Source organism: Trichinella spiralis (assembly GCF_000181795.1).
Source record: "Trichinella spiralis strain ISS 195 chromosome Unknown Scfld4, whole genome shotgun sequence".
Lineage (NCBI taxonomy): Eukaryota > Metazoa > Nematoda > Enoplea > Trichinellida > Trichinellidae > Trichinella > Trichinella spiralis.
The window spans coordinates 11,454,530-11,477,113 of record NW_003526943.1 but is presented as its reverse complement, the minus strand read 5'-3'; the positions used below and the strand labels follow the sequence as shown (position 1 = coordinate 11,477,113).

At 32.7% G+C, this 22,584-nt stretch overlaps 8 protein-coding genes across 8 annotated transcripts; 5 read left to right on the top strand and 3 right to left on the bottom strand.

Annotated features, from left to right (window-relative positions):
* Nucleotides 1-398: 398 nt before the first annotated feature.
* Nucleotides 399-1,856, top strand: Tsp_06482 (somatostatin receptor type 5). The gene is given in 3 exon segments (XM_003378571.1): nt 399-1,098; nt 1,110-1,533; nt 1,766-1,856. The coding sequence occupies 3 exon segments, from the start codon at nt 399-401 to the stop codon at nt 1,854-1,856; spliced, it is 1,215 nt and encodes a 404-aa protein (XP_003378619.1).
* A 310-nt stretch (nt 1,857-2,166) lies between these two features.
* Nucleotides 2,167-2,906, bottom strand: Tsp_06483 (conserved domain protein). The gene is made up of 3 exons (XM_003378570.1): nt 2,855-2,906; nt 2,630-2,658; nt 2,167-2,598 (listed from the first exon to the last, which is right to left on the bottom strand). Exons 1-3 carry the CDS (start codon nt 2,904-2,906, stop codon nt 2,167-2,169), a joined length of 513 nt encoding a protein of 170 aa, XP_003378618.1.
* A 1,476-nt stretch (nt 2,907-4,382) lies between these two features.
* On the top strand, nt 4,383-7,277 carry Tsp_06484 (activin receptor type-2A). The gene is made up of 11 exons (XM_003378569.1): nt 4,383-4,440; nt 4,701-4,728; nt 4,814-4,877; nt 5,050-5,256; nt 5,310-5,499; nt 5,789-6,015; nt 6,071-6,331; nt 6,401-6,634; nt 6,691-6,829; nt 6,902-7,032; nt 7,092-7,277. Exons 1-11 carry the CDS (start codon nt 4,383-4,385, stop codon nt 7,275-7,277), a joined length of 1,725 nt encoding a protein of 574 aa, XP_003378617.1.
* Nucleotides 7,278-9,054: 1,777 nt separating this feature from the next.
* Nucleotides 9,055-9,876, bottom strand: Tsp_06485 (conserved hypothetical protein). The gene is made up of 3 exons (XM_003378568.1): nt 9,717-9,876; nt 9,489-9,627; nt 9,055-9,415 (listed from the first exon to the last, which is right to left on the bottom strand). Exons 1-3 carry the CDS (start codon nt 9,874-9,876, stop codon nt 9,055-9,057), a joined length of 660 nt encoding a protein of 219 aa, XP_003378616.1.
* Nucleotides 9,877-9,932: 56 nt separating this feature from the next.
* Nucleotides 9,933-12,046, bottom strand: Tsp_06486 (conserved hypothetical protein). The gene is made up of 6 exons (XM_003378567.1): nt 11,973-12,046; nt 11,784-11,835; nt 10,856-11,392; nt 10,620-10,630; nt 10,482-10,575; nt 9,933-10,016 (listed from the first exon to the last, which is right to left on the bottom strand). Exons 1-6 carry the CDS (start codon nt 12,044-12,046, stop codon nt 9,933-9,935), a joined length of 852 nt encoding a protein of 283 aa, XP_003378615.1.
* A 239-nt stretch (nt 12,047-12,285) lies between these two features.
* On the top strand, nt 12,286-13,063 carry Tsp_06487 (phospholipase/carboxylesterase family protein). The gene is made up of 3 exons (XM_003378566.1): nt 12,286-12,387; nt 12,441-12,787; nt 12,838-13,063. Exons 1-3 carry the CDS (start codon nt 12,286-12,288, stop codon nt 13,061-13,063), a joined length of 675 nt encoding a protein of 224 aa, XP_003378614.1.
* Nucleotides 13,064-13,501: 438 nt separating this feature from the next.
* On the top strand, nt 13,502-17,622 carry Tsp_06488 (conserved hypothetical protein). Its single transcript, XM_003378565.1, is given in 11 exon segments — nt 13,502-13,528; nt 13,611-13,703; nt 14,523-14,640; nt 15,691-15,841; nt 15,894-15,956; nt 16,143-16,231; nt 16,495-16,538; nt 16,550-16,623; nt 16,726-17,033; nt 17,168-17,267; nt 17,469-17,622. The coding sequence occupies 11 exon segments, from the start codon at nt 13,502-13,504 to the stop codon at nt 17,620-17,622; spliced, it is 1,221 nt and encodes a 406-aa protein (XP_003378613.1).
* Nucleotides 17,623-18,063: 441 nt separating this feature from the next.
* On the top strand, nt 18,064-22,409 carry Tsp_06489 (conserved hypothetical protein). Its single transcript, XM_003378564.1, has 13 exons — nt 18,064-18,295; nt 18,392-18,496; nt 18,756-18,871; nt 18,934-19,101; nt 19,189-19,281; nt 19,362-19,464; nt 20,094-20,327; nt 20,514-20,576; nt 20,612-20,714; nt 20,782-20,904; nt 21,529-21,624; nt 21,705-21,831; nt 22,332-22,409. Exons 1-13 carry the CDS (start codon nt 18,064-18,066, stop codon nt 22,407-22,409), a joined length of 1,641 nt encoding a protein of 546 aa, XP_003378612.1.
* The last annotated feature ends 175 nt before the right edge of the window (nt 22,410-22,584 follow it).

Genomic DNA, 22,584 nt, shown 5'->3' with positions numbered 1-22,584 from the left:
GCCATGCTTATCATATGATGCGTATAATATAATATATATGATGGTCGTTTGTGCTTCACATTATAAAATCTGTTATTATTGCGAAGTTGAGTTGGCAATACTTATTTTATAATAAATGTTTTTATTTAAATAAAAATATGCACATTTATGATGTTTGAAAATTGATTGATGATACAAAGAATATTATTTAAAATTAATATGCTAATCAGTTGATCAAAATATCAAAAATTATTTGTTATATCATGAAATATGAAATGTCTCTACTTTTTCTGATAACGTGCATTTTGAAATTGATCATTTTTCTTTTTTTTAGTGAGTTAATTTATATGTATATATATATATATATACATGCATGTACAGAAAAAATGATTGTTAAAGTTGAGTGGTAGCAAAAAGCAATGCGCGCAGAACAATGCTTTCTTCAGTCAAATGGAAGTGAAGTAGGTGAAAATTTTTGGAAAGAATGCCTACGAGATCAAGCGAGATTTCAATTGTTCACCACAACTGAAGCGGCATTTTTCACCGCCGCTTATAGTATAATTTGTGGTGTGGGTTTGTTGTCGAACGGTTTGTTGATTTATGTGCTCTTTGCTAGCTTGAAAAAGCGAAATCCGGGTGATGTGTTCATTATCAATTTGGCGTTGTCGAATTTTCTACTAGCCGCCTTGTATATACCTTTCCTCTGGCTACCGGTCAACGAGGGGGATTTCACCCACGGCTTGTTTTTTTGCAAATTTGCCAACGCGTTGCCAGGAAGCAACATCTTCTGTTCAACGCTTACAATTGCCGTCATGGCAGTGGATCGCTATTATGCAGTGGTGAACATGAACAAAAGTCAAATTTCCACCAGAAACAACTATTTCGCCATTCTTGTAGCCGGTCTGATATGGGTAGTGGCGTTGGCGCTGTCGCTTCCTTATCTGCTGCATTACAATTTGCTGTCTTTTCGATTTCCACTCGAATATGCACTGCGGTTCAACAAAACCGAAGAGATCATCCTGTTCACTACCTGCACCCTGAGACCACAGTCCTGCGTCGATTCTGGCCTGAATGCGGAAGATGAAAAGCGTTGCACCGAGCAAGTGGAACTTGTAATCAGTATCCTTCAGGCGGTTTTTCTATATCTGGTACCGTTGTTGATTTTGGTCGTCTACTGCGTCAAGCTGACTCATTTTTTGCACAAAGCCGATCGACGCCGTCAGCTGAGATTGCTCGGTCGCCGCAAAAACCACCCACCACCACCACCACCAATCACCGCCAGCAGCGGCGGCATCATCGAAGCAGGTCCGGTGAAAACCCCCGCCCGAAGCACACGTGCCATCAAGCTGCTATTTGCCATGGCCGCCAGCTATGCGCTTGTATGGATGCCGTTCGAAGTGCTCAGCTTGTACATCCACTTGCGCTCTTCACACTGGACCGAAGACACCGTGACGAAAGTGATGCGCGTCGACCAAGCATTCAAACTGATCACTGTCCTATCAATATGCATCAATCCTATAATTTATGGATTTTTGAACAAAAATTTAAACAAACGTTTAAAAAATATGTTCAAAAGAAAAATGCACTCCAAATTGTAGTGCACTTCATTTTTATTATTTTCTCTTTATTTCACATCAAATAAATTTCACTTTGCATCAAGCATCAATGAATTTACCAGTGCGTTAATTCATAAAGATATTCTTTCAATTTTTATACTTTCATCAGACAGTCGGTACAAAATTTATTAATTTTTGACCACAAATATTCATAAATAATTACTATTCAGAAAGGTCAAATGCATCAAAACTAAAGTTGTAACCCAATTCACGCCAAATTATCTGGGCCCATCAAAAAGCAATTTCTGCAGTTTTGAATAAAGTGATCAATGCAGCGCACAAGAAGCATTTGCTACAACAGCTTCTCACTTTCCCATCACATGCGTAACGCGTATCCATTCCATTGCTAGATGTGCACCATTTTCTAGCTCCTCCAATCTTTCACTCAGCTTTTAATACTTCTGGCACAGTAGCTGTAAGCCTAAGAAGCATTACTGCCTTCCTGACTGTGAGAGAAAGTGAATGCGCAGAATCTGCCGAGAGTTTTTCGAGAACATTGTCTACAAGATCTATTTCGCACTCCATCAGGAACAGTCTCCCACGATGCGACTTGGTTGAATTCCATTTGTATTCAAAGCGAGTTATTCAGGGTTGAACCCCAAAACTGACGGTTTCGTCTTCTGCATACATACTTTCTTACGAGATGATCAACTGCACCGAATGTGCGTTTCAAATGTGCATTACACCGTGCTACTGACAACCAACACAATAAATTACGCCACGATCGACAGCTCACCAAAACCGAACACCACCAATAACAATTAAAGGTCCCATCTCTCCACCAGCAGTTACTTTCAGCGAGCACCTTCACACCAGTTTCATATGTTGCTAATTTTGACGATGTAATCAGATCCTCTTCTTGATCCAGATAGTCAGAGACATCTTCTTCATCAGTAGAACTGCTCTCTGCTTCACTGTACGACAGAAGGAATACAGCCACACAAGGAAGCCATGTTGCGCAAGCCGCCAGACGGACCGTCCAAGTCAGAACTCGGACGACGTCCTCAACTTATATTTGTGCGCTACGTAAGCACCGTCGAATCTCTGGGAGTCAGCCTGAGTTCTCAATTTCCAACAATTGATATTTGGTAGATCATACTTTTCTAGTCGTGAAAATGGTTTGCATAATTTTTGCAAATATTGCTATATGTTTTTATTGAAACACGCCTACATAAAGCACGGTCTCCATTAGGCGCTGGAACATAGCTGAGACATTGCAAAGTTCAAATGGTATCGCCTAAAATTGGTATACCATAAACCGAATGTAGTCGTGAATGCCATTTGCACTTTGTCATCATCCGTTAATTCCATATTACAATACTCGCTAGCTAGGTCTAAAATGGAAAACTATCTTTCTCCGCTCAATTTTAAGGTTTCTTCGATTCTAGTCAGTGGTCAGGCGTCTTTTTCCCTCACTCATTCAGTTTCCAGTAATTAATGCAAAAAATGATATGCGCCATCTTTTTCTCAGCTAACCATGTCCATCTACGCAGCCAGTCGTGCTTCTTCTGGCTTCCTGATTCCTCTATAGATGTTGCTGCGCGTGCTCTCCTTTAATATAACATAAGACGTAATCGTCACTGTTAAGAATATTTGCGTTCTAATCTTCTCGTACAGATAGATACACGCGTTTGGCATCGTTTACACCCGTTACACATGTATATGCATGTAATATTTCTACCCGCATGTTTGATTTTTCATTTAGGCAATAAAAAGAATGTTCGTAAAAAAATAACGAACATTTTCGCATAGAATAAATAAAAGCCGTGTCAAATTAAACGTTGTCTTCCTCGATTTTGATTCACTTTATTTCATTTGATTCTCTGTTATCGATCACTGTATCGCATTTCAACAATTTAACCTAAACCAAAAATATCAGTAGACTCTTTCAGTTAAAGAAAAACTTATATTTTATATTAACAACATCTAAATCAGTAAAATAATAATCTACACTACTTCATTCTGACAGGGATAACATTCATCATTTCAATATTGAAAATTTTCTAACATTGAAAATCTTTTTCAACTTTACAAAACCTTTACCTTTCGAGTAATTATTGCCTGCTGGAAAACATTACAATGGTAAACTTCAATTCTACAAATAATTAGTTCATTAGCTCTCAGTTACAGTGTAATAAATAAAAATAAGGTACGAATTGCAGTGCATGGTCATGCAAAAGTGAAATTTTAATTAAAATTCACGTCAGTGTTTTTAAAATTATGCATATATGAAAAATTTGTCAGTTTATTGTTACAATATTGTAATGCAATATTGTCTAACTAACTTAAATAAAAACTGAAAATTTTAAATTTACACTGAAAAATATCATTCGAATACTCTTTTCTGTGTAAAATTATTGGATTAATTATTAAGAAATCAGTTCAATTTAAGCATCATATTATTTATTATAACTTTAAAGTGATGAAAATTTTCGATAATTGTGTAATATTTACGAAAGCCATTGAAGTCCACAAATAATTAAATAAATTACCAGTATGACAAGGAAATATGTAAAATATGAACACAAATAATTGTTATGTGTTTATAACTAACAAACAGAACTAAATTCTTTTACTTATTTATTCATAAATTAGTAACTTAAGCGAAATGTTTAGCATATCATTTAAATATTTTTAATAAAATAATACTTTAATAATAATATTTAAAAATATCGCAAAATTATTTAAATACAACTATAACAAAAATTAATGCATTTTAAATTGCTCTACCTATCACTGTTCGGCTTTATTAGTAAATGTGATTATAAGGACTGAAGTCATACTGTAATGCAGACTGTTGGATTTGGGACAGTTTTGTTTTGTCGTCAAGTTTCCGTTGTTTGCTGTTTGTGATGTACGTTTTGCATTTTTTATTGAAAATCAGCGTGCAATTTTGGTCTAATATGCAACTGCGTTTTATAGAACTGCCATTTGTAATTAACATAGCGTATTAATTGCGTTTTATTGGAATGTTTTTAATATGCTCTCATTTTTTATTGCTATATATATATATAGCGGTTGTTATAATGTGAAATACATGTTTTCCAAATAATTAATTTTGTGATTGCTTGACATTGCTTGAATTATTTTTAATTACGTTTTTAGTTATATTTTCAAATGAATATATTAGCAAGTTATTTTGAAGATGCGCATGTTTATTTTATCATTTAACTTCTGAAAGTTAAAAACGCCCGTTTCTTATTTATATTATTTTTAAGAATACAAAAACGAGATGACTGTGTGATTAAATGTGCTGCATTTCATATGAACGGTCATTGTAATGTATTTAAATTTTTCATGTATATTGAGAAATTCGCTTTGATTTGCATTGCCTGTTTACCATTGCTTTTATTCCTGATTCCTATGATTGTGAAATGCGACACCGATGGAATTTGATTACCTGAAAAATAAATCCTTATTGAGTTATGTTGCTAATTGATGCTTTGTTTTTCAGCATTTGTTCGTGCCATTGTTTGGGCAGAGCAGCGCGTTCACGGACATGCGTTCTGAAAATTATGACGATTTTTCTTGTGCATATTTCAATTCTGATGTCTGCAACGGTACTGCTGAAAATTGTCCAACACCTGAAACATGCGAAAATTCAGGAAACAGCAGTCAAGGATGCTACGCTGTTTGGAAATATGTTGGCGAACAAGCTCAAGTAAGCTTTTCTTTTAATATTACTCTTTTCATTCACTTTTTGTCCTGTTGAAGGTTATGTTCAAAGGATGTTGGACAAATGAGATGGACTGTGATTTTGACCGTTGTATTGCTGAAGAACCTTCCGTAGATTCGGCTGTTCGATCTGTAGAAGTTTATTTTTGCTGTTGCAATAAACCAATGTGCAATCGCGAATTTCAAGTCGGATCAAAATCATTCTCAGAAACGTTTTCTAAAATCGATCGTAAGATTTTTTGCTTGATTTAAACACGGAAAATAGCAGCATGTGAATAATCAGTATCGATGAATTTTTATTTTAATGGATAAAAATTGTAATTTTTGTAACTTTGTTCAGTTTGCCATTACAGTTTATGATTGGCAGGTACCAGAAGTAATTTAATTATAAACTGTCAGTTTTTCTTTATTTTTTGTTTGTTTGTTATATGTATATTTATTTTTTTATTTATAATTTAAATCAATTTTAATTTAAAAAATTGGAAGTAGCATGTTTTTATTTATGATATTAATTTCAGGAACGAATACAACTATTTTAACTGTGGACGATTCGCTAAGAAATGTTATATTCAGTTTAATATCAGTTTTACTTGCTGCTGTTTTAATATTGATTGGCTTTTATTTTGTTCGACGATATCGTTTACGATTTTTATTAAAATCACTTGAATCCCATTCTACTGCTTTACCAAAGCGTTTGCCATTGTCACTTTCAAATTTGCCGCAGCGCCAGATACGGCTAAAAGATGTATTTTTTATTTACTTTATTTAAGATTTTGTTGCAATTTAATTTTGTTTTATAGAAAATTTCTCGTGGACATTACGGATGTGTTTATAAAGCTACGATGGGTGCCCAACAAGTTGTTGTGGCAGTAAAAGTGTTTTCTGCAAACAATTCCGATAGCTGGGTGCAGGAACAAGAGATTTACGCTGTACCGGGCTTGAAATCGCACCCTAACATTTTACGTTTTCTTGGTGCCGAAGCACACGGCACTGGTCCAAATTATGACTTCTGGCTAATTACAGAATATCATCAGCGTGGTTCACTGCATGATCATATTAAAGTATTTGTTATATTTCAAGTAGTTCATTTTATATGATTGCAATTTTTTAAAATATACATTCTTTTATAGGTTCATTCGATAAGTTTTCAACAGTTGCTTAGTATTGGAGTATCGATACTTCGTGGATTGAGTTTTCTTCATGAAGAAGTAGTGAGCACTGACAAGTACAAGCCGACGATTGTTCATCGAGATTTCAAAAGTCGCAATGTATTGCTGAAGGATGATTTCACAGCTTGTGTGGCCGATTTTGGTTTAGCATTGAAATGTGAACATGGTCGAACTCCAAATGATACTCATGGCCAAGTGAATTTTTTTCATAGATATATTTGTTGTGAATTTTAACATTGCAAAATTTTAAGGTAGGTACTCGTCGATATATGGCACCAGAAGTGCTGGAAGGAGCTACTGAATTCAGTGCATTTGCTTTTCGTCAAATTGATGTCTACGCGGCTGCACTGGTACTGTGGGAATTAATGTCACGATGTTCTTTACATGGAGGTGACTGTTGCGCACTGTTTGCATGCGACAAAATTATACTCATAATTTACTTTATATTCTTCTTATTTTCAGAAGAGCCTGATGAATATAAACTTCCTTTTGAAGTTGAAGTTGGACTTCGGCCAACATTACAAGTGATTCAGGACACTGTTGCAACAAAGAAACGGCGTCCAATTATAAAAGATTCTTGGCGTGTAGATTCGGTAAATTTAAAATAAATGAAACGCTGTTTGTTTATTGATATATAGTTTTTTATTTTTAGCATAGTAAAGTTGTATGTGCAACAATTGAAGAAATGTGGGATGGAGAACCAGAAGCACGCATTTCAGTTGGATGTGCCGCAGAACGTTTGAATGCGTTGTGGCACGTTGGCGCAGACCTTGACAGCGACCCAAAAGATGAGCTAGCTCCACTTATGATTGCTGAACAGCAACATTGCGATGCATGAATGTGGGAAGAAAAATAATTACCATTTATTATTATATATATATATATTTGGAATTCATTATATTTTTTCCTAATCTCATTATTTGTTTTCAAACACTGTCCATAATTGCAGTTGTCAAAAACCATGCGATGAACCTGGAAATATGTAAAATGACCATTTTGTGTGTAATTTTACACATTTCTCTTTTGTCTGCATTTTATCTTTTATCCATTTATTACTGCTTTTTTAACCATTTTGTTATCGACACTATTCTGGTAAATGGTTATCTTTTTTTATCATATAAAATGTTTTTATGCTGGGCATGCACGGGTGCTCCAGGTGCGCTTTGCTGTTTGCGCACTCTTATTTGAATGTTCTTTGTTATTAATTGTTTCATATAGTTTGTATTATTTTTGTTTATTTACTTGTTTTAATTAAAAATGTGCTTGTATGTTGGATTATTCTATTATTTAATATCAATTCCAATTATTTAAATAAATTGCTAATGTAATAAATTTCACCTTCCTGTGTGTTCGCCCTTATTAAAAGCATACCATGCAAATATTATTCTCTGTCTAATTTCATTGACTTCAAAGTTCAACAGAAGGCAGTTTTATTAGAACTGTAATTTTCAATAATCATTTTTACACTCCATTTTGTAAAGTGAAATGAAATCTTCATGAAAGTGAATTGAAATTTTGAAATTTATATGTAAAATTTTTTTAACTAATTCCCAGGTTTGCATAAAGTTTTTCAATGTTCCGCTTTTAAAATTATCGAAAAAAAGCTTTATGACACGCTCGCTAAAGGCAAAATGCTAAAATATTACTTTAAATGGTATTTACAATGACTGTTCACAACAAGTAGTTCTCAGTTTCTTTGATGAATTACCGTATCACTAGTGCTGAAGTTATTTGCTTTTTTGTTCTTATGATTCTAGTTGTGAAAGTTAAAAAATTTCTTGGGAAATTTAAATTCATTTATGAGCTTCATTTTAATTTGCTGTAGCGCATCAATTTAATTTGATTTAATTTAATTCTTGAAAATCGTTTTTTGTAACAACTATTGTAATTATTTCGTATTCATTTGTGGAAAAGTTTGCTTCATAAAATTAGATAATTAATTAATATGGACTTTTCGAAATTTACTGTGCATGGAAAAATCTGATAATTTTTTTGATTTTTATTTTTCACATCATTAGTATTTTGCATATTTTTCAAAGCTATGCATATTAATATTTTACGGTCAAAATATATCTTGCTATTTTATCATTGAAATGTAAGTGCGTCGTATCAAATATTTAGTAATTTATATTTCCATGCTGCAGTTTTGAATTCTTCGATAATGTCAGATGTGTCGGATGATTTGACCGTGTGGAAGATGGTACTTCAGAAGTATTTCAAATTTGTTTCGAATATTTTTTCATCAAGCGGACCGTCTGTCCAATTGAAGGACAATCTGAAAGAGGTGCATCCGTGGGTGATGGTCCAATTTTGCCAGAAGCTCGCTCCACTTGGTGAAAACAACGACTTGTTGATGTCTTTGAGGAGGAAGTACATTACAAATGATACGGACGATTTTGACACTACAATTCCGCCATTGTGTGATGAACTTAGACGCGTTTTTGAGCGATTTATCAATGAAGAAAATATTCCTGAAATGTACAATTTGTTGTTTGGAAGAAATTTGCAAACAACAAGACAAAATTTGGTTGTTGACTTTGAAAGCAGAGGGGATGCCACCGCTTCAGTGGAAGCGGAGATGTTGGATGTGGGGGATTGGAAAGATGAAAGTCGTTTCAGATTTTATTGTCGCACAAAGAAGTCTGGCCATTCCAGCGTGACGTGTGTAGAGATGTGTTTGGAAAAGAATACGGTAATTTTTGCTGACGAATTCGACGGCTTGGAAGTGGTTCAATTTGGAGATGCCGAGGGTGATGAACCTTGTCTGAAGGTGGCACATCCGATGCAGTCGGTGACCAGCGTGCGGTGCCTGAATCAACTGTCCAATCGACTGCTGGTTGCCAGCCACTGTCGAAACGTTCTACTGATGCAGTGGTCGAACAGTGGTTCCATTTCGCCGGCTCACGTATACCTGTCGGCCAGTTTTCCCGTATGGTCAGTGGATATAGACTCCGATGACCGCTGCTTTGTTGCCGGCTGTGACGACGGCAAGGTTCGTCTGTACGACTTGGAACGTCGCTGGCCGATCGAACTTTTCCAACACTGCAACACCGAGGATGCGATATCGTTGGTCAGCTTTGCAAGCGGCTGCAGTAACAGCTGCGCAAGCAACTGTTTCTGCTTCGTCTCGACCAGCGGCTCAATCAACGTTTGGGATCGTCGTTGCCAACAGTTGGCGATGCACTTCCCTTCCCCGGAGATAATTTTTCCCACGGCCGTGGCGTACAGTGATCAGCACATTGCTGTTACGGGTTCAAGGAAGCGGTTCCAAATTTACGACCTCCGATCAAAGAAGCCATTTCGCCTCCAGCAGACCAGCTCTTTCGTACAAGCTGTTGGCTTTTCAACATCCGGCAAGAGGCTTTTCGTTGGCGGACGGGATAGCTACTTTGTCGAGCTTGATTTGGCCGACCAACAAGACAACCCACCCTGCACATTGCCAGTTGGAAATGAGGAGACGAAAAAAGTTTTTGAAATAAAAAAAATCATTTCATCAACTGTGGTGCATCATCGTCAGCGTGATCAGTATGATCGTAGTCATCAGCATCACACTGTCAGTGTTGTAGGTACTGCTTGACTGAGAGATTTTTTCAAATAAGTTTATTTTTTTCAGTTAAAATACAACTAATTGTACTTGAGTGGATTGTTTAATAAATGGTAGATGTTTAATTCATGTAAATCTGTTTCTATTTCTATACTAAAAAAGTAACATTCAAATGTAAAAATCGAATTCAAACTATTCAGCTGTTCAAAAGTAATTTTCATTTTTAGTTATCCATTTCGTCAGTGTCAAAGCTTATTTGCAGTTAATATTGAAGTTAAAACTCTTGAATGTTCGATGAATTTTAATGTGGAAAAATACATGCATGCATACTTTCAGTTGTGTTCTGCTTACCTGTTATTTCTGTTCAAAAACGAGCATATTGGACACTTGTAATTTAATTTAAAAAATGAACAACAGAAATGTGCAATGACAACGGAAGGTGTTACAGTTTCATAGCTACATACTTAAATGCATACAAAAAATGCTGCACATTAAAACTGTGTGCATTTGCGCATGCTGCGTTAACCGAGCATCAGTTTGGTCGTTCATCTTCTGGCTATGAAATATAAAACGCGACGTTGCAGGTAAAAGTCTGTAAAATGAAAACGAATTTTTTGGTCAATAAAAAAATAATACGTTGTGGTCCCCTGTAAAATTATTTATTTAAAAGAGCATCAAAGTTTTTCTTCATAAATGCTTTCAATGTTTAAACACATGTGTTGCATATTATTTTATTTTGATGAATATTTTCTTCTTTTTGAGAATTTTTTAATTTTTTTCTTTGATTTCTTTTGCAACATACGTTTGCTTCTTGTCCTCAAAAGAGCATATGCAGCGGTTGCAAGAAGAAAAGTTGCAATTAAACAGCCAACTATAGTCATCTTGACAAATGATTCAATTGGAATATGTTCAGTGCAAAAAGTGCCAAAATATTTATCTTTGCATTTACAATAGACTACGGGGGCAATTTTATCATTTTGATAGGTTAAACAATTGCCACGCCCGTTGCAAGGATCATCGTCATTGCAAAGCATCACTTTAATTTCAAATCGTCTCAACGCTCTTTCCTGGTAGCCGCAAATGAAATGATACCCTGAAATTTCAGGCGATACTGTCAAAAGTGTTAAATTGGCTTTTTCTATTATTGCTAGTGTAGCATTATTCGATGGTATTAAATATGTGTGATTATTTTGTTGAAACCACCAGCAAATGGATTCTTTGTCCTGGTTGGCACCGTTGCTTTGACAGTTCAAAACCAATGGCCATCCACTGAACGCTTTTCGAATTTCAGTATTTAAATTTGTTGACATTGAAATAATATTCGAATTGCAGTCTGGCGAACATTTGATGCCTAGTGAAGAAATAAACAATACCAACATCCAATGTGAATTCATTTCAAAGGTATATTTCTTTAACTAAATAATAGAAAAAATATTTTGTGCATTCATTCTTTTAACTTTAAATATTGAAAAAATTTCATTTAAAATGTTTAAACAAACAAACTTAATATGAATTAGAAAAGTTCATTGTTTTTGATAAAAGGAAATTTAATCAAACTTTGGTAATGGAACAAGTACAAAAGACAAATTCCATTTTAACATTTTCATCGAAATGATTTCTATTTTCAAAATTATCACATTTCATTGACAAATTCAAACAATCTAAAACAGTTTAAACTTTTACCATGATTATTCTAATAAAGCAGTTGGAAAAAAATTTTAAATTCTTACAGTTGTTTAAATTAAAATTTATTATTTCTTAAACAAATTAAAGTTGATTCTTTGAACAGTAACATTAAACGTCGTTGCAAGTGGTGGTATATTTAGGGGAATAAATCACATACTGTATTCTCCTGTTAAAATGTTTGAGTTAAAATATCATTACGAGCATCGATTCCTATCAGAGAGATTATTTTTCAAAATTCCACTGAATTATGCTAAAATCTTTTCCTCGCTTAAAAAGGAAAAGTATGCTATTTTAAATATAGACGAGATTGTCGACATTGCAGTCAGTCGTCGAGATGGGAACGGCGTTTTATTGAATGAATTGGCGCGACTACGCATTGCTTATGAATATTTCTTCTCTTCAAAATCAAAAGAAGACATGATCAGAAGAATTTTATTTCCGTTTGTTTCATTTCAATTATTTTTTGCCTGCAATCAAAATTATATCACTTTACAGGGCACCTGTGAAAGGTCTTTATTCTTTCCAGTTGGTCAGCAAGAGGAATCCAAAAATTTACAAATTTGAATTATGCCCAATGTTGCATAAATTGTATGGAAGATATGCCGCTAATTTGCAAATGAATGCTTTTCACATAGATGTTGAAAATGAAAAAGTTGCCATGATTCACGCTTCATCCGTATTTGGAAAAGCATCCAACTTTTGCTACATCTATTCAGGAGTATTATTTTTTTAACATTTATGCTATATAATACTTTAAAATGCTTTCTATAGCCGAACGACAGCGATTTGGGTTTGGCAATAGATAATGCGATACGATTATGTGGTTACCTGGATGAAGATATCATTATGTACGATTACATGGGATACGGACTAAGTAGTGGAAAACCGAGCGAAGAGAATATGTACAAAGCAGTGACAGCTGTGTACAAGTTTGCAACGGAAGTGCTAAATATTCCTAAATCATTTATCATTCCGTGGGGAGTTTCCATTGGAACATCTGCGAGCATTCATTTGGCCAGCAAATTTCCCGTTCGCGGTATGATTCTACAATCTGCATTTAAATCAATCAACTTTCGAATCCTGAAGCCATTCTATTCCAATTCTCAACCATTTTGCAAGTAAACTAATTTTTATATTTATTGAAATTATTACATCAGTTCAATTTCAGTTACAAAAATTTCATGAAATGCACTTGCCCAACATTGATTGTAAACGGTACCAAAGACAAAGTGATCAAAGCTCGACATGTTAAAAAACTGGCAAAATGCAATGAAGGAAAAGTCAAAGTAATCTTTGTCAAAGATGCCAACCATAAAAACATTGCAAGTTATAAAACATTTTGGGGGGAAATGATTGACTTTCGAAATGAACTAAGAAGTGAAAAAGAAAGCTAAATAATTATGAATCAATTTTTTTTACTTTCTTAACATTCCTTATAGAAATCTGACACAGATTTATGTCAACTGTAATGTAAAATTTAGAAACTTGTAAATCACTTACTTGTTGTATTATCATCTGTCGTACTATTCAAATACATTGCAAAATTGACAATACAGTAAACAAATCAACAAAATTTTTATTAAACAACAAGACGATAAGATATACAACTTTTATCTTCACGGAATTCTGCAAAATTCGTAAATTCAGGAAAGTCATCAAAAATCGGCGGCTGCTGCGTTGGAAATCTCAAGCGACGAATTATTTTAAAAACTTGCCCACGAGATGCTCCATAATAACGTGAAATCGGATCACTGAGAAGAATTTTAGGCAAGGCCGTCTCTTTAATTTTGTACTTCTCTAATACCTTCATTTTCTCATGTTTCGACAATATAATGTGCTGCGGAACAAGTTCATGCTTAGTAATATTCTGCATCAATTCGGATTCGAAAAATATTTCAATTTTAAATTTTTTTGAAACTTCCACAACTAACTTCTTTGCAGCGGGTGTCATTTCCTCTTGCAGAACAAGTACAACTCTATTCAATTTATGCGCTTCCAAAAAATCAAAACAGCATTTCACTGCTTCCTTTCCAGGTTTCTTTTTATTGACAAAACACACATACAATTGATTCTTCTCATTTTTCTTATGCCTCACAATATACGATAAATCAGATCTTGAGGGTCTATCTTCTGACGGTCGGTCCCCGAAAACTTCAATAAAATCTTTCAAAGAAACGTCTATATCTTTCTGTGCTACTTCATAATTTCGATCATAACACATTTCCATTGTAGTTTTTCGCATTCGCCAAAAATTGTAAATAACACTTTCATCTCTTTCCATTGCAAAAAATTACGAAAAAGTTCGTGATTACTGTAACAGAATTTGTGAAAATTAAGTAAAATAGCTACAATTATTATTTTGAGCTATGAATTTTTAGATTATATTTTAGTGATAAATTATAAAATAGTATTTTACAATAAAAGAAGTAAGCAGTTAGTTTTACGCTACATCTAAGATGTCCTGAACGATATCTTTAAAGATACTATTTCCACTATTATGATTCTTCTCTACCAAAAGCATGAAATTTATTTATATTTATTAAAATATTATAGTAATTATATAGCATTAAAATTTTCAGTATAAAAAATATAAAGAGTTCGTAAATGAAAACATGCAAAAATTTGCAATATAATAATTATGCTTTAGCAAACACTGATAAATATATTGTATGACCATTTCTGACTATTATTATTACTATATTATATTTGATTTTAACATAAAATATATTTTATATATGTATAAACATTTATAAAAAATGCAGATTCTACAATGCATAACACATATTATAATCTTCATAATTTATTACTAATTACTAAATACATTTGTACTTGATTTTTTAATAATTTTTACAGACGGTAATTTCTTTTGCGCTAAATATGCGCATTTTAAAAGTGTTGAATGCAGTTGAAAGTAGTACTCCGAATAATGTATTTTTTGGTGCACGTAAACAGAATACCATGGAAAAGAAAGGTCAATAACTGCCTTTACACGTTTTAAATTATTTACTATAAAATGGAATTTATTAAACTTGTAATTGGTCTTCTTTAATTAAATCATGTGCTATAATTATTTATCTTGTTTTTGGTATATTGCATTAATTTACAATGCATGATTTTTTATATGATGTTTTATTATTTACTGTATTTTATACTTGAATTTCATTTCATTTATTATTATATTTCTAACTTTAACGATATTGTGCGTCTTGTGTTATAGGTAATTTAGGCCATGATTTTAGATCAAGCAGCGTAATTTGAGTAATATATTGTGCCAAATGGTGGTTATCGAAGTTCTTTTGTTTAATGTGTTTTTTGAAAAATAATGTATTATATAAATATTATAAAAATTGTTTTATTCTATAAATTCTTTTTGAAAACTCTAAATTTAGTTTATAGCAATTTGAAAAATTTTGCAATTAGTCATTTTTCATTGACTATTTGTTTTCTTTTATTTCACGTATTAGTTCCGTTCTTGGTTCTAATACTCGCTATATTTCTGAATTAAGAATATCGTTCTTTGATTGTTAGTTATTTTTTATTTGTAAACGGCAGTTGTTTTTATCAGTATAATAAACGCGATTTTACTTATTTGAACAATGATATTTGAACAGCATATTTTTAATGGTTGATTTTTTTGTAAGATCCATTGTTTCACATATAGTAACAGTAAACATTCGTAATGCTGTGGATATTACAAACGCTGAAATAAATTCTGCTAAGCTGAAGTAGAAGAAGTAAATTATCTCAAAAAATGAACTATTTTTTGTTATTCTGATGCACTTTGTTAAAATTTTATTTTAACATTATTGTACAAGTTGTATTGAAATGACAGAAATGAATTTGTTTAGTAGTTATCGTTTTAGTTAGTGTTACATCTTTTTAATATAATTTGCTCTTGATGTTTTTATTAAAAAATAAATTTTCATCTTTCATATTAATTTCATAAAATAATTTTTTGAAGCATTCTGAATATTTCTCATGATTGAAATTTACTTCGTTTTGCAGATGTTTTATTTTTAAGAAAAACCGATGAACATGATGGTGCCTCGACGTTCTGCAAGGCTTAGGTCTAGAAATGAGGTAACCATTTCAAACAATAATGAGGAAAGAATTCAGACTTTCGGTCTGGCTTCAGCAGTGGAAGAGGAGAATTTTTTTCACTCAGATTTTCCGTAATGTGATAATTTCTTTATAAATTTAATTTTTTATAGCAGTATTTTTTAGGAACTTCAAAACTGAATTGATAGATGGAGGAACGGAAATGAGTGTGGAAAGAGAATGCGAGAGGTGAATAAATTGAAATGACCTTCGCTTTATGATGAATTGAAATATTTTTAAGTGAATAAATCAAGTGCAAAGAGATTTATTTGTAAATTGTATTATATTGTAAGCAATGATTATACATTTTAAGATTGTTTTTTAAATATTATTAATATACCGTTTCAAAAACATCGATGAATATTGTTTGTTTAGAATCGATGAATCTCAAGCACAGTTTCCTATTCGTTATCAGTCCAGTGATTTTCACGCTGGTAGAATAGAAATTTCTGATGATGAATCATGTAAGTCTTTATCATTTGCCTTTTATTGTGTTGATTAATAAGATATTAAATTGTTGAAATGAAACTTGGATTGCGTTTTTTGAAAATAGGTACAGTAACATTAGAAAGGGTACAGTTCAAATTTATAAATAATAAAGTTATTCAACTTTCTTGTTTTCCATTATAGTCATTTGAAACTTCAGTTTTTTACTGTATGCATGTATAAGCGAAGCAAACATTAAAATTTATGAGTGATATATTAAAAATTTTTGTTTCACGTGCAGTATGTGATAGGAAAATTGATAAAGCAATAGCTTATTTGGCAATCGTGTTTTGCAGGGTCTGATCAAAGGGAAAGAAGGCGCAGTCAGCGTTTGTTCCCACGTTATTATGGAATGGTCGCTTCTTGGTATGTTTATCATTTGTGAAATTAGTTTTGAAAATATTGTTTTTCCTGTGAAAAAGAAAGAAGGTTATTTATTGAATTTTTGATGAAATAATATTTGTGTTCCAAGGTTCAAAAGAACTGTTCAAAAGGCGGGTAGTGAGCAACGGTCTTCAGGTGGTGGAAGGATACTGTCGACGGCCGTTCGTCGGCAGCATATTGGTGAGTTTTATCGAAATCCTGTATCCCTCGGTGAATGGTTCTACACTTCTCGAAGTATCGTAAAATGTGTAAAGGAAGAAATAATGCACGAATGTTCAGCGGGAGGCGGATCGGCGGCTGCATCCGGATGTCGTTCTCGTCCGTCCATCCTACATTCTTGGCTGTTTCCATTGATGTTTTTACTTCCATTACTTTTGGGTCCATTGGCTCTTTTGGGTAAATTAATTTATTATTATAAATGCATTTTAATTTAAAAAAATTTTCTTTTTCTATTTATTTGCAAAGAAGTTTTTAATTAAGAAAGTAATTAATTAAGTAATGCTTTCTGATTTTGATTGAGGTGATTTTAGGTGCGTATTTTGTGGAAGTTGGCCCGCCGACTGCTTTGATGAATACACTTTACACAATTGTGAGTGTTTTCTGTTGTTGTTGTTGTTGTTGTTGTTTTACGTATTATTGCTTGTTTGATGTATTGCATAGGAAAATTTTGGAAAAGTGATTTGGAGCCAATTGCACAATGAATCTGTTGTGAACAGCAGCACCGTTGTTGGAGAGTAAGTGAAATGGAATTTTGGGTTTACAATCAGTTGGTCTGAACAGTGTATTATTATTATTATTAAAATGTATATGTTGGTGATTTTTATTTTAAAGAGGCTGTACTGGAACCGTGCTAGCACAGGAAGAACGAGACAAGTTGTTTGCTCGTATTGAAAATCTGGAAAAAAAGTACAATGAATTGAAGCTGCAGAAATTGCAATGGTTTACTGCATGTCGTTGTCCTGTTACAGAAAATGCAAATATCTAGTAATGAAATGCAAATTTGTATTAGAAAAAGTGCCGTTTTTGTTCGTTTGCTCGTTTTGTTTTGCTTATCATTTTATTTTCGGTTCTTATATTAATTTTAAAATTATATGAATTATTAAGGATTTTTTGTTAATAATTTTAGATTAGTTTTGGAAAACTATTTATATCTTATTAATTTCTTAGTTGAGCAATTGGCAATTTTCATTTCAACAGCGTTGATGTTTTCAGCTTGTTGATTGCAGGTAGGTAATATTTTCTTTGATCAATTACAATGATAAGTTCGTTCTGGTACAAGTATGGCAAGTTGATGATGAAAATTATGATTTGTTTTGAAATTTGATTTGTTCAATTGAGGCTTTTTGATGTGATATTGTGCTCTGATGCAAACTGTGTAAAGCGGTTTAAAATGATTAATGTTCAGAAATAGTTTATTGTTTCTATAATGAGATTTGTGAACTGTACAACCTTTAGCTATCGAGATGAAATGCTTTCAACAAGAGAGCAGCTAATGCAACTGCATCAGGATTTGAAAGAATGTGATCGTCGTCAGGTTCAATTGCAGTCGTTGATTAACAATCATGAGGCGTTGTTCAACTCTCTTGACTTGAAGCTTCGTGAATTGTCGAGCGTTTGTCAGCGTGAACAGACGTCAGTAGAGGTGTCCAAAATAAGCGGTAATATATGTACATCATTTTTCTTGAAATGAAGATCATTTGCATAATTTTTGAAACAATTTCAATTCTAATATTTATCAATAATTATTATTCAAGGTGTTTCTGTATCGGTGAGTGATGTTGACGCTAGAATTAATTTGGCTTTGAAGCGCTACGATGCCGATCGCACGATGATGCCTGATTTTGCATTGGAATCTTCAGGTTTGTTGCTTTTTTAATGGTCAATCTCAGATATGCTTTTGCTTTTCACGGTCGAGTGGTAAAGTTTGCAGTCGCAAAATAATTTCTAGTTAAAAATTAATTTTGAAATTCTTTTTATTTTTACGAGTGAACGTGGTGATTATTAAGATTGTAATAATTGCTTCTTTTACTTCTTCTGATTTTGTAATCTTTTCAATTTTTAGTGATATATTAATTAATATGTTATTTAAATTAATGCAAAATTATGAATCTTTTTCAGGAGGCAGTGTTTTAAGCATTCGTTGCACTGAGACGTATGATCAGAGGGTGCGTGTGGTGACGTTGTTTGGCATTCCACTGTATTACAAGGCTTTCTCACCCAGAATTGTCATTCAGGTGGATGAATTGAGATGATATATATTTTTTGAGAAATTTTTTATTCATTAAAATTTGTTTAGCCTGGTATTGTTCCTGGAGAATGTTGGGCATTTAAAGGAAGTGTCGGAAGTTTGGTGATCAAGCTCAGTGGTGTTATCAATGTTACCAGTTTTTCCTACGAGCATGTGTCAAAATTTATTGCTACAGATGGAAACATTGAATCTGCTCCGAGAGAGTTTGAAGTTTACGTAAGTTTATTTGAATATATATCTGTGTGTGTGTGTATTTTTTGAAATATTTAAATTCATTCTGATGTACAATCTTACATTTTATAGGGTTTGATGTCTAAACATGACGAAAATCCTCAACTTCTTGGACAGTACACTTACGATGACATGGGAGATCCATTGCAGCATTTTCCTGTGACTGTAATTGATATAATGATTTATATTTTTGTTTAATATTATTTTTCAGTTAAATATACTTATGAAATTGAAATGCTTTTTAGGCAGCCAACATCACGCCCGTACCGATTGTAGAATTTAAAATTATCCGAAACTACGGCCATCCGAAGTACACATGCCTGTACAGGTTTCGAGTTCATGGGGAACGTGTAAAACCTAAATATGGCGTTTTAAATGAATAAACTTTCGTTTTACACATCACTTTGATCATATAAACAAATACATACCCTTACTCATTACACATTTAAGTTGTTTTGTTTTCATCTGTCTGTGATGTGCATTTTATAAATAATGCTGCTTTTTCATCACAGAACATTGTTTGTTGCTTATGCATTTTGCGTTTAACAGATACATTCAGTTTAAAATTTTGTTTTTTATCAAATATGTATAAGAAATGCAATGTTGATGTTGCTGCTCAGTGGAGAGAATTTTAACTGATAGATGAGCTGTTTTAATTGTCAACACAATTTTTGTCCTGTTGCTTGTATTCCAATTGTTAAGTTGTCAGTTATTTGCTAGGAGTGCTTGTCCATGTTAATTATTGTTAGTTTAATTTCCAATGACGCAATTGCAGCTTTACAATACTTATAATTGATTATATGATTGTATGTGTACACATACATACAAATGTAAATATATATATATACGTATTGTTATTAAAATCTAATTTTTTGTTCTTGACTTTGCCATGTTGCATGCAGTTGACGAAAGCTGTGCCATGTATTCATTGCATTTTTTTCATTTTTGATAGACTGTTTAAAAAATTCATTTTAAAGGTATATATATAATTTATTGGCAAAGCAATTTCATGGATAAAACTCAAACGTCAAGAGAAAGTATCGGTTTGAAATATGTGCTGTCTTGTGCTGCGGCTACGCTGGCCGAAACAGCCACATATCCGTTGGATTTGCTTAAAACCAGGTTGCAGATTCAAGGCGAGCATGGCAAACTGAATTCTCAATTTATGACCACACCCAAACAAGGCATGTTTACAATATTTTCAAACATTGGTATGTTTTTCTTTCTTTTTCTTATTCTCTTACATTCGAGAATTTCAAATTTAACATCAATCTTGTGAGTTATATGTAAAAAATGAAAAAAGTGTCAAATTTTTATCTTCTTAATTCATTATAACTTGTTTTATCGTTCATATTCACTTTTTTAAACTCTGATATTCACAAAGTGTTGCTTTACAGTGAGAAAAGAAGGTTTCTTTGGTTTATGGAATGGCATAACTCCAGCAGTAACTCGTCATTATGGTAAATTGATTAAATTATTAATAATGATGTTTCAGATGTGTACTTTTTCTCAGTTTATACTGGAGTTCGAGTTATATTTTATGAAACCTTTCGAGAAAAATTATTTCATCGTAATGCAGACGGAACATTCGATTTATGGTTAAATTTTTGATTGATTATTTTGTATATACAAATGTACAGTGGATTTTTGTTTTCAAATTTTCAGGAAAGCGATGTGCTCTAGCATGGCGAGCGGAGCGATTGGTCAATTTCTTGCCTCGCCTACTGATCTGGTTAAAGTGCAAATGCAGATGGAAGGGCGACGACGCTTGGATGGTTTGCCACCGAGGTAAGAAATTTTAAATTGTCAAATTTTAATAAATTTAAATTAATTAATCAGTCACTTGAGCAATTTGATATTAATTTGGAAAGTAATTGATAGCAATTGCAATTTTATTTTGTCAGCAGATTTGGTAGTGAGTATTCCGTGATGGGTGTTTTGTTTTGTTCTTTTTGCATTAATTTTATGCGCATTGAAGTAAATTTTCTTATTTACTGAATTGAATAATTTTTGAATAGAGTGGAAAATATGTTTCAAGCGTTTCGGCAAACGTTTGCTTCTGGAGGTATTCCAGCTTTGTGGAAAGGATGGCTACCGAATTGTCAGAGGGCAGCGATTGTAAATATGGCAGGTGAATTGTTGCCTGTCAATTTAAAAATAATTTTACGTGTTAATTTATAAAAAATATTTGTAATTAATTTATTTTATTTTCTTGAAACAATCCATTTTAAAGATATATCAACGTATGATACTGTAAAACACTTGCTGCTAAAACATACTGAACTTCCGGACAATTATGTAACGCATGGAATATCAAGGTAATGTATTAATTTTTTTATTCATTCAATAAAGAGAAAAAGAAATACTTTTTGAAATGCATTGTTCTGTATTTGATATTGGTTTAATTTTTAGTGCTTTCTCTGGTTTGGCGGCTGCCATTACATCAACACCAGTAGACGTAGTTAAAACGCGCATGATGAATCAGACTGCTGCTAACATTGCAGTCGGGTAAGCAGATTTTCTGTTATTATTATTATGAGGTGAAATTTATGCACTCTTACTTTTATACGAATGTATATTATTTTTAGTGAAAGATTTTATAAATCCAGTATTGACTGCTTGCTAAAGACAATTAGCAATGAAGGTTTTTTCGCATTGTATAAAGGTTTTGTGCCTATTTGGGCACGTATGGCTCCATGGTCTTTAACTTTCTGGGTTAGCTATGAGCGTATTCGATGGTTGACTGGTGCTTCCAGCTTTTAAGCTATTCTGTTAGATTTATATTTTGCAATATTTAAATAGCGAGCGAAACGTTTGATAAAGAATTTTTCCGAATTTGCAGATATGTTTTTATATGTTTCCATTTTTCCTGATTGCCAGCCTTTTTAACGTTATTCAGAAGTTAAATAATAATAATACTGTATGACATAAAAGTCATTTTTTATGCATATCAATGTACTGACGTGTGTGTATGTATGTTCCAACTGATGCGGGTATTGTTGCAGAATATAATTGAAATTTCGTTTAAAAAAACGATATTTTTGAAAGCAAAGGAAGATCTATTTTAATGCACGCATGACAGTGATTTGGCTAATTGCTTTATTCTTCCATATTCCTTGTTATTCACAACAGTGCCTTTTTGAAAAACCGTTTTTTTAACATTGAATGTTGTGAAATTGTACAAAAGCAGAATTAATTTTTGAATATATTTTTAGAAAATTGTACAATGCAGATTGTTTTCATTCAACTTAATTTTTAATATTCAAAACGCAAAAGCGATTGTTAATAATTGATTTGCAGGTTTTAATTTTTTGAACAGAATGCATTATTAGGTGATTAAATGTATACATTTTCATTCGTATAATGGAATTATTGAAATTGATGTATATGAATGAAATGTAACAATTTGTTGTTGTACAAAATAATTTATTGATAAAAAATAAAAGTATCTACGGTGCGTCGTTGGTT

Coding starts and splice junctions, on each gene's coding strand:
- Tsp_06484 (XM_003378569.1), top strand. CDS start 4,383: ATGCAGACTGTTGGATTTGGGACAGTTTTGTTTTGTCGTCAAGTTTCC. Junction 5,257..5,309: donor ATGTTGGCGAACAAGCTCAA/GTAAGCTTTTCT, acceptor GTCCTGTTGAAG/GTTATGTTCAAAGGATGTTG. Junction 6,332..6,400: donor CACTGCATGATCATATTAAA/GTATTTGTTATA, acceptor ATTCTTTTATAG/GTTCATTCGATAAGTTTTCA.
- Tsp_06487 (XM_003378566.1), top strand. CDS start 12,286: ATGAATGCTTTTCACATAGATGTTGAAAATGAAAAAGTTGCCATGATT. Junction 12,388..12,440: donor TTTGCTACATCTATTCAGGA/GTATTATTTTTT, acceptor TGCTTTCTATAG/CCGAACGACAGCGATTTGGG. Junction 12,788..12,837: donor AATTCTCAACCATTTTGCAA/GTAAACTAATTT, acceptor GTTCAATTTCAG/TTACAAAAATTTCATGAAAT.
- Tsp_06488 (XM_003378565.1), top strand. CDS start 13,502: ATGTGCTGCGGAACAAGTTCATGCTTA. Junction 17,034..17,167: donor GGGTCCATTGGCTCTTTTGG/GTAAATTAATTT, acceptor AGGTGATTTTAG/GTGCGTATTTTGTGGAAGTT. Junction 17,268..17,468: donor TGTTGTTGTTGTTGTTTTAC/GTATTATTGCTT, acceptor TTTATTTTAAAG/AGGCTGTACTGGAACCGTGC.
- Tsp_06486 (XM_003378567.1), bottom strand. CDS start 12,046: ATGCGTAGTCGCGCCAATTCATTCAATAAAACGCCGTTCCCATCTCGA. Junction 11,836..11,972: donor ACTGCAATGTCGACAATCTC/GTCTATATTTAA, acceptor ACATTTTAACAG/GAGAATACAGTATGTGATTT. Junction 11,393..11,783: donor ATACCACCACTTGCAACGAC/GTTTAATGTTAC, acceptor ATTTAGTTAAAG/AAATATACCTTTGAAATGAA.
- Tsp_06482 (XM_003378571.1), top strand. CDS start 399: ATGCGCGCAGAACAATGCTTTCTTCAGTCAAATGGAAGTGAAGTAGGT. Junction 1,534..1,765: donor GAACAAAAATTTAAACAAAC/GTTTAAAAAATA, acceptor ATTACTATTCAG/AAAGGTCAAATGCATCAAAA.
- Tsp_06483 (XM_003378570.1), bottom strand. CDS start 2,906: ATGGAATTAACGGATGATGACAAAGTGCAAATGGCATTCACGACTACA. Junction 2,659..2,854: donor GGCATTCACGACTACATTCG/GTTTATGGTATA, acceptor TTGGAAATTGAG/AACTCAGGCTGACTCCCAGA. Junction 2,599..2,629: donor TGACTCCCAGAGATTCGACG/GTGCTTACGTAG, acceptor ATATAAGTTGAG/GACGTCGTCCGAGTTCTGAC.
- Tsp_06485 (XM_003378568.1), bottom strand. CDS start 9,876: ATGTGCAGGGTGGGTTGTCTTGTTGGTCGGCCAAATCAAGCTCGACAA. Junction 9,628..9,716: donor GGCTTCTTTGATCGGAGGTC/GTAAATTTGGAA, acceptor TCTCCGGGGAAG/GGAAGTGCATCGCCAACTGT. Junction 9,416..9,488: donor AACGATATCGCATCCTCGGT/GTTGCAGTGTTG, acceptor CCGTCGTCACAG/CCGGCAACAAAGCAGCGGTC.
- Tsp_06489 (XM_003378564.1), top strand. CDS start 18,064: ATGAGATTTGTGAACTGTACAACCTTTAGCTATCGAGATGAAATGCTT. Junction 19,282..19,361: donor TGCAGCATTTTCCTGTGACT/GTAATTGATATA, acceptor AATGCTTTTTAG/GCAGCCAACATCACGCCCGT. Junction 19,465..20,093: donor GTTTCGAGTTCATGGGGAAC/GTGTAAAACCTA, acceptor TTCATTTTAAAG/GTATATATATAATTTATTGG.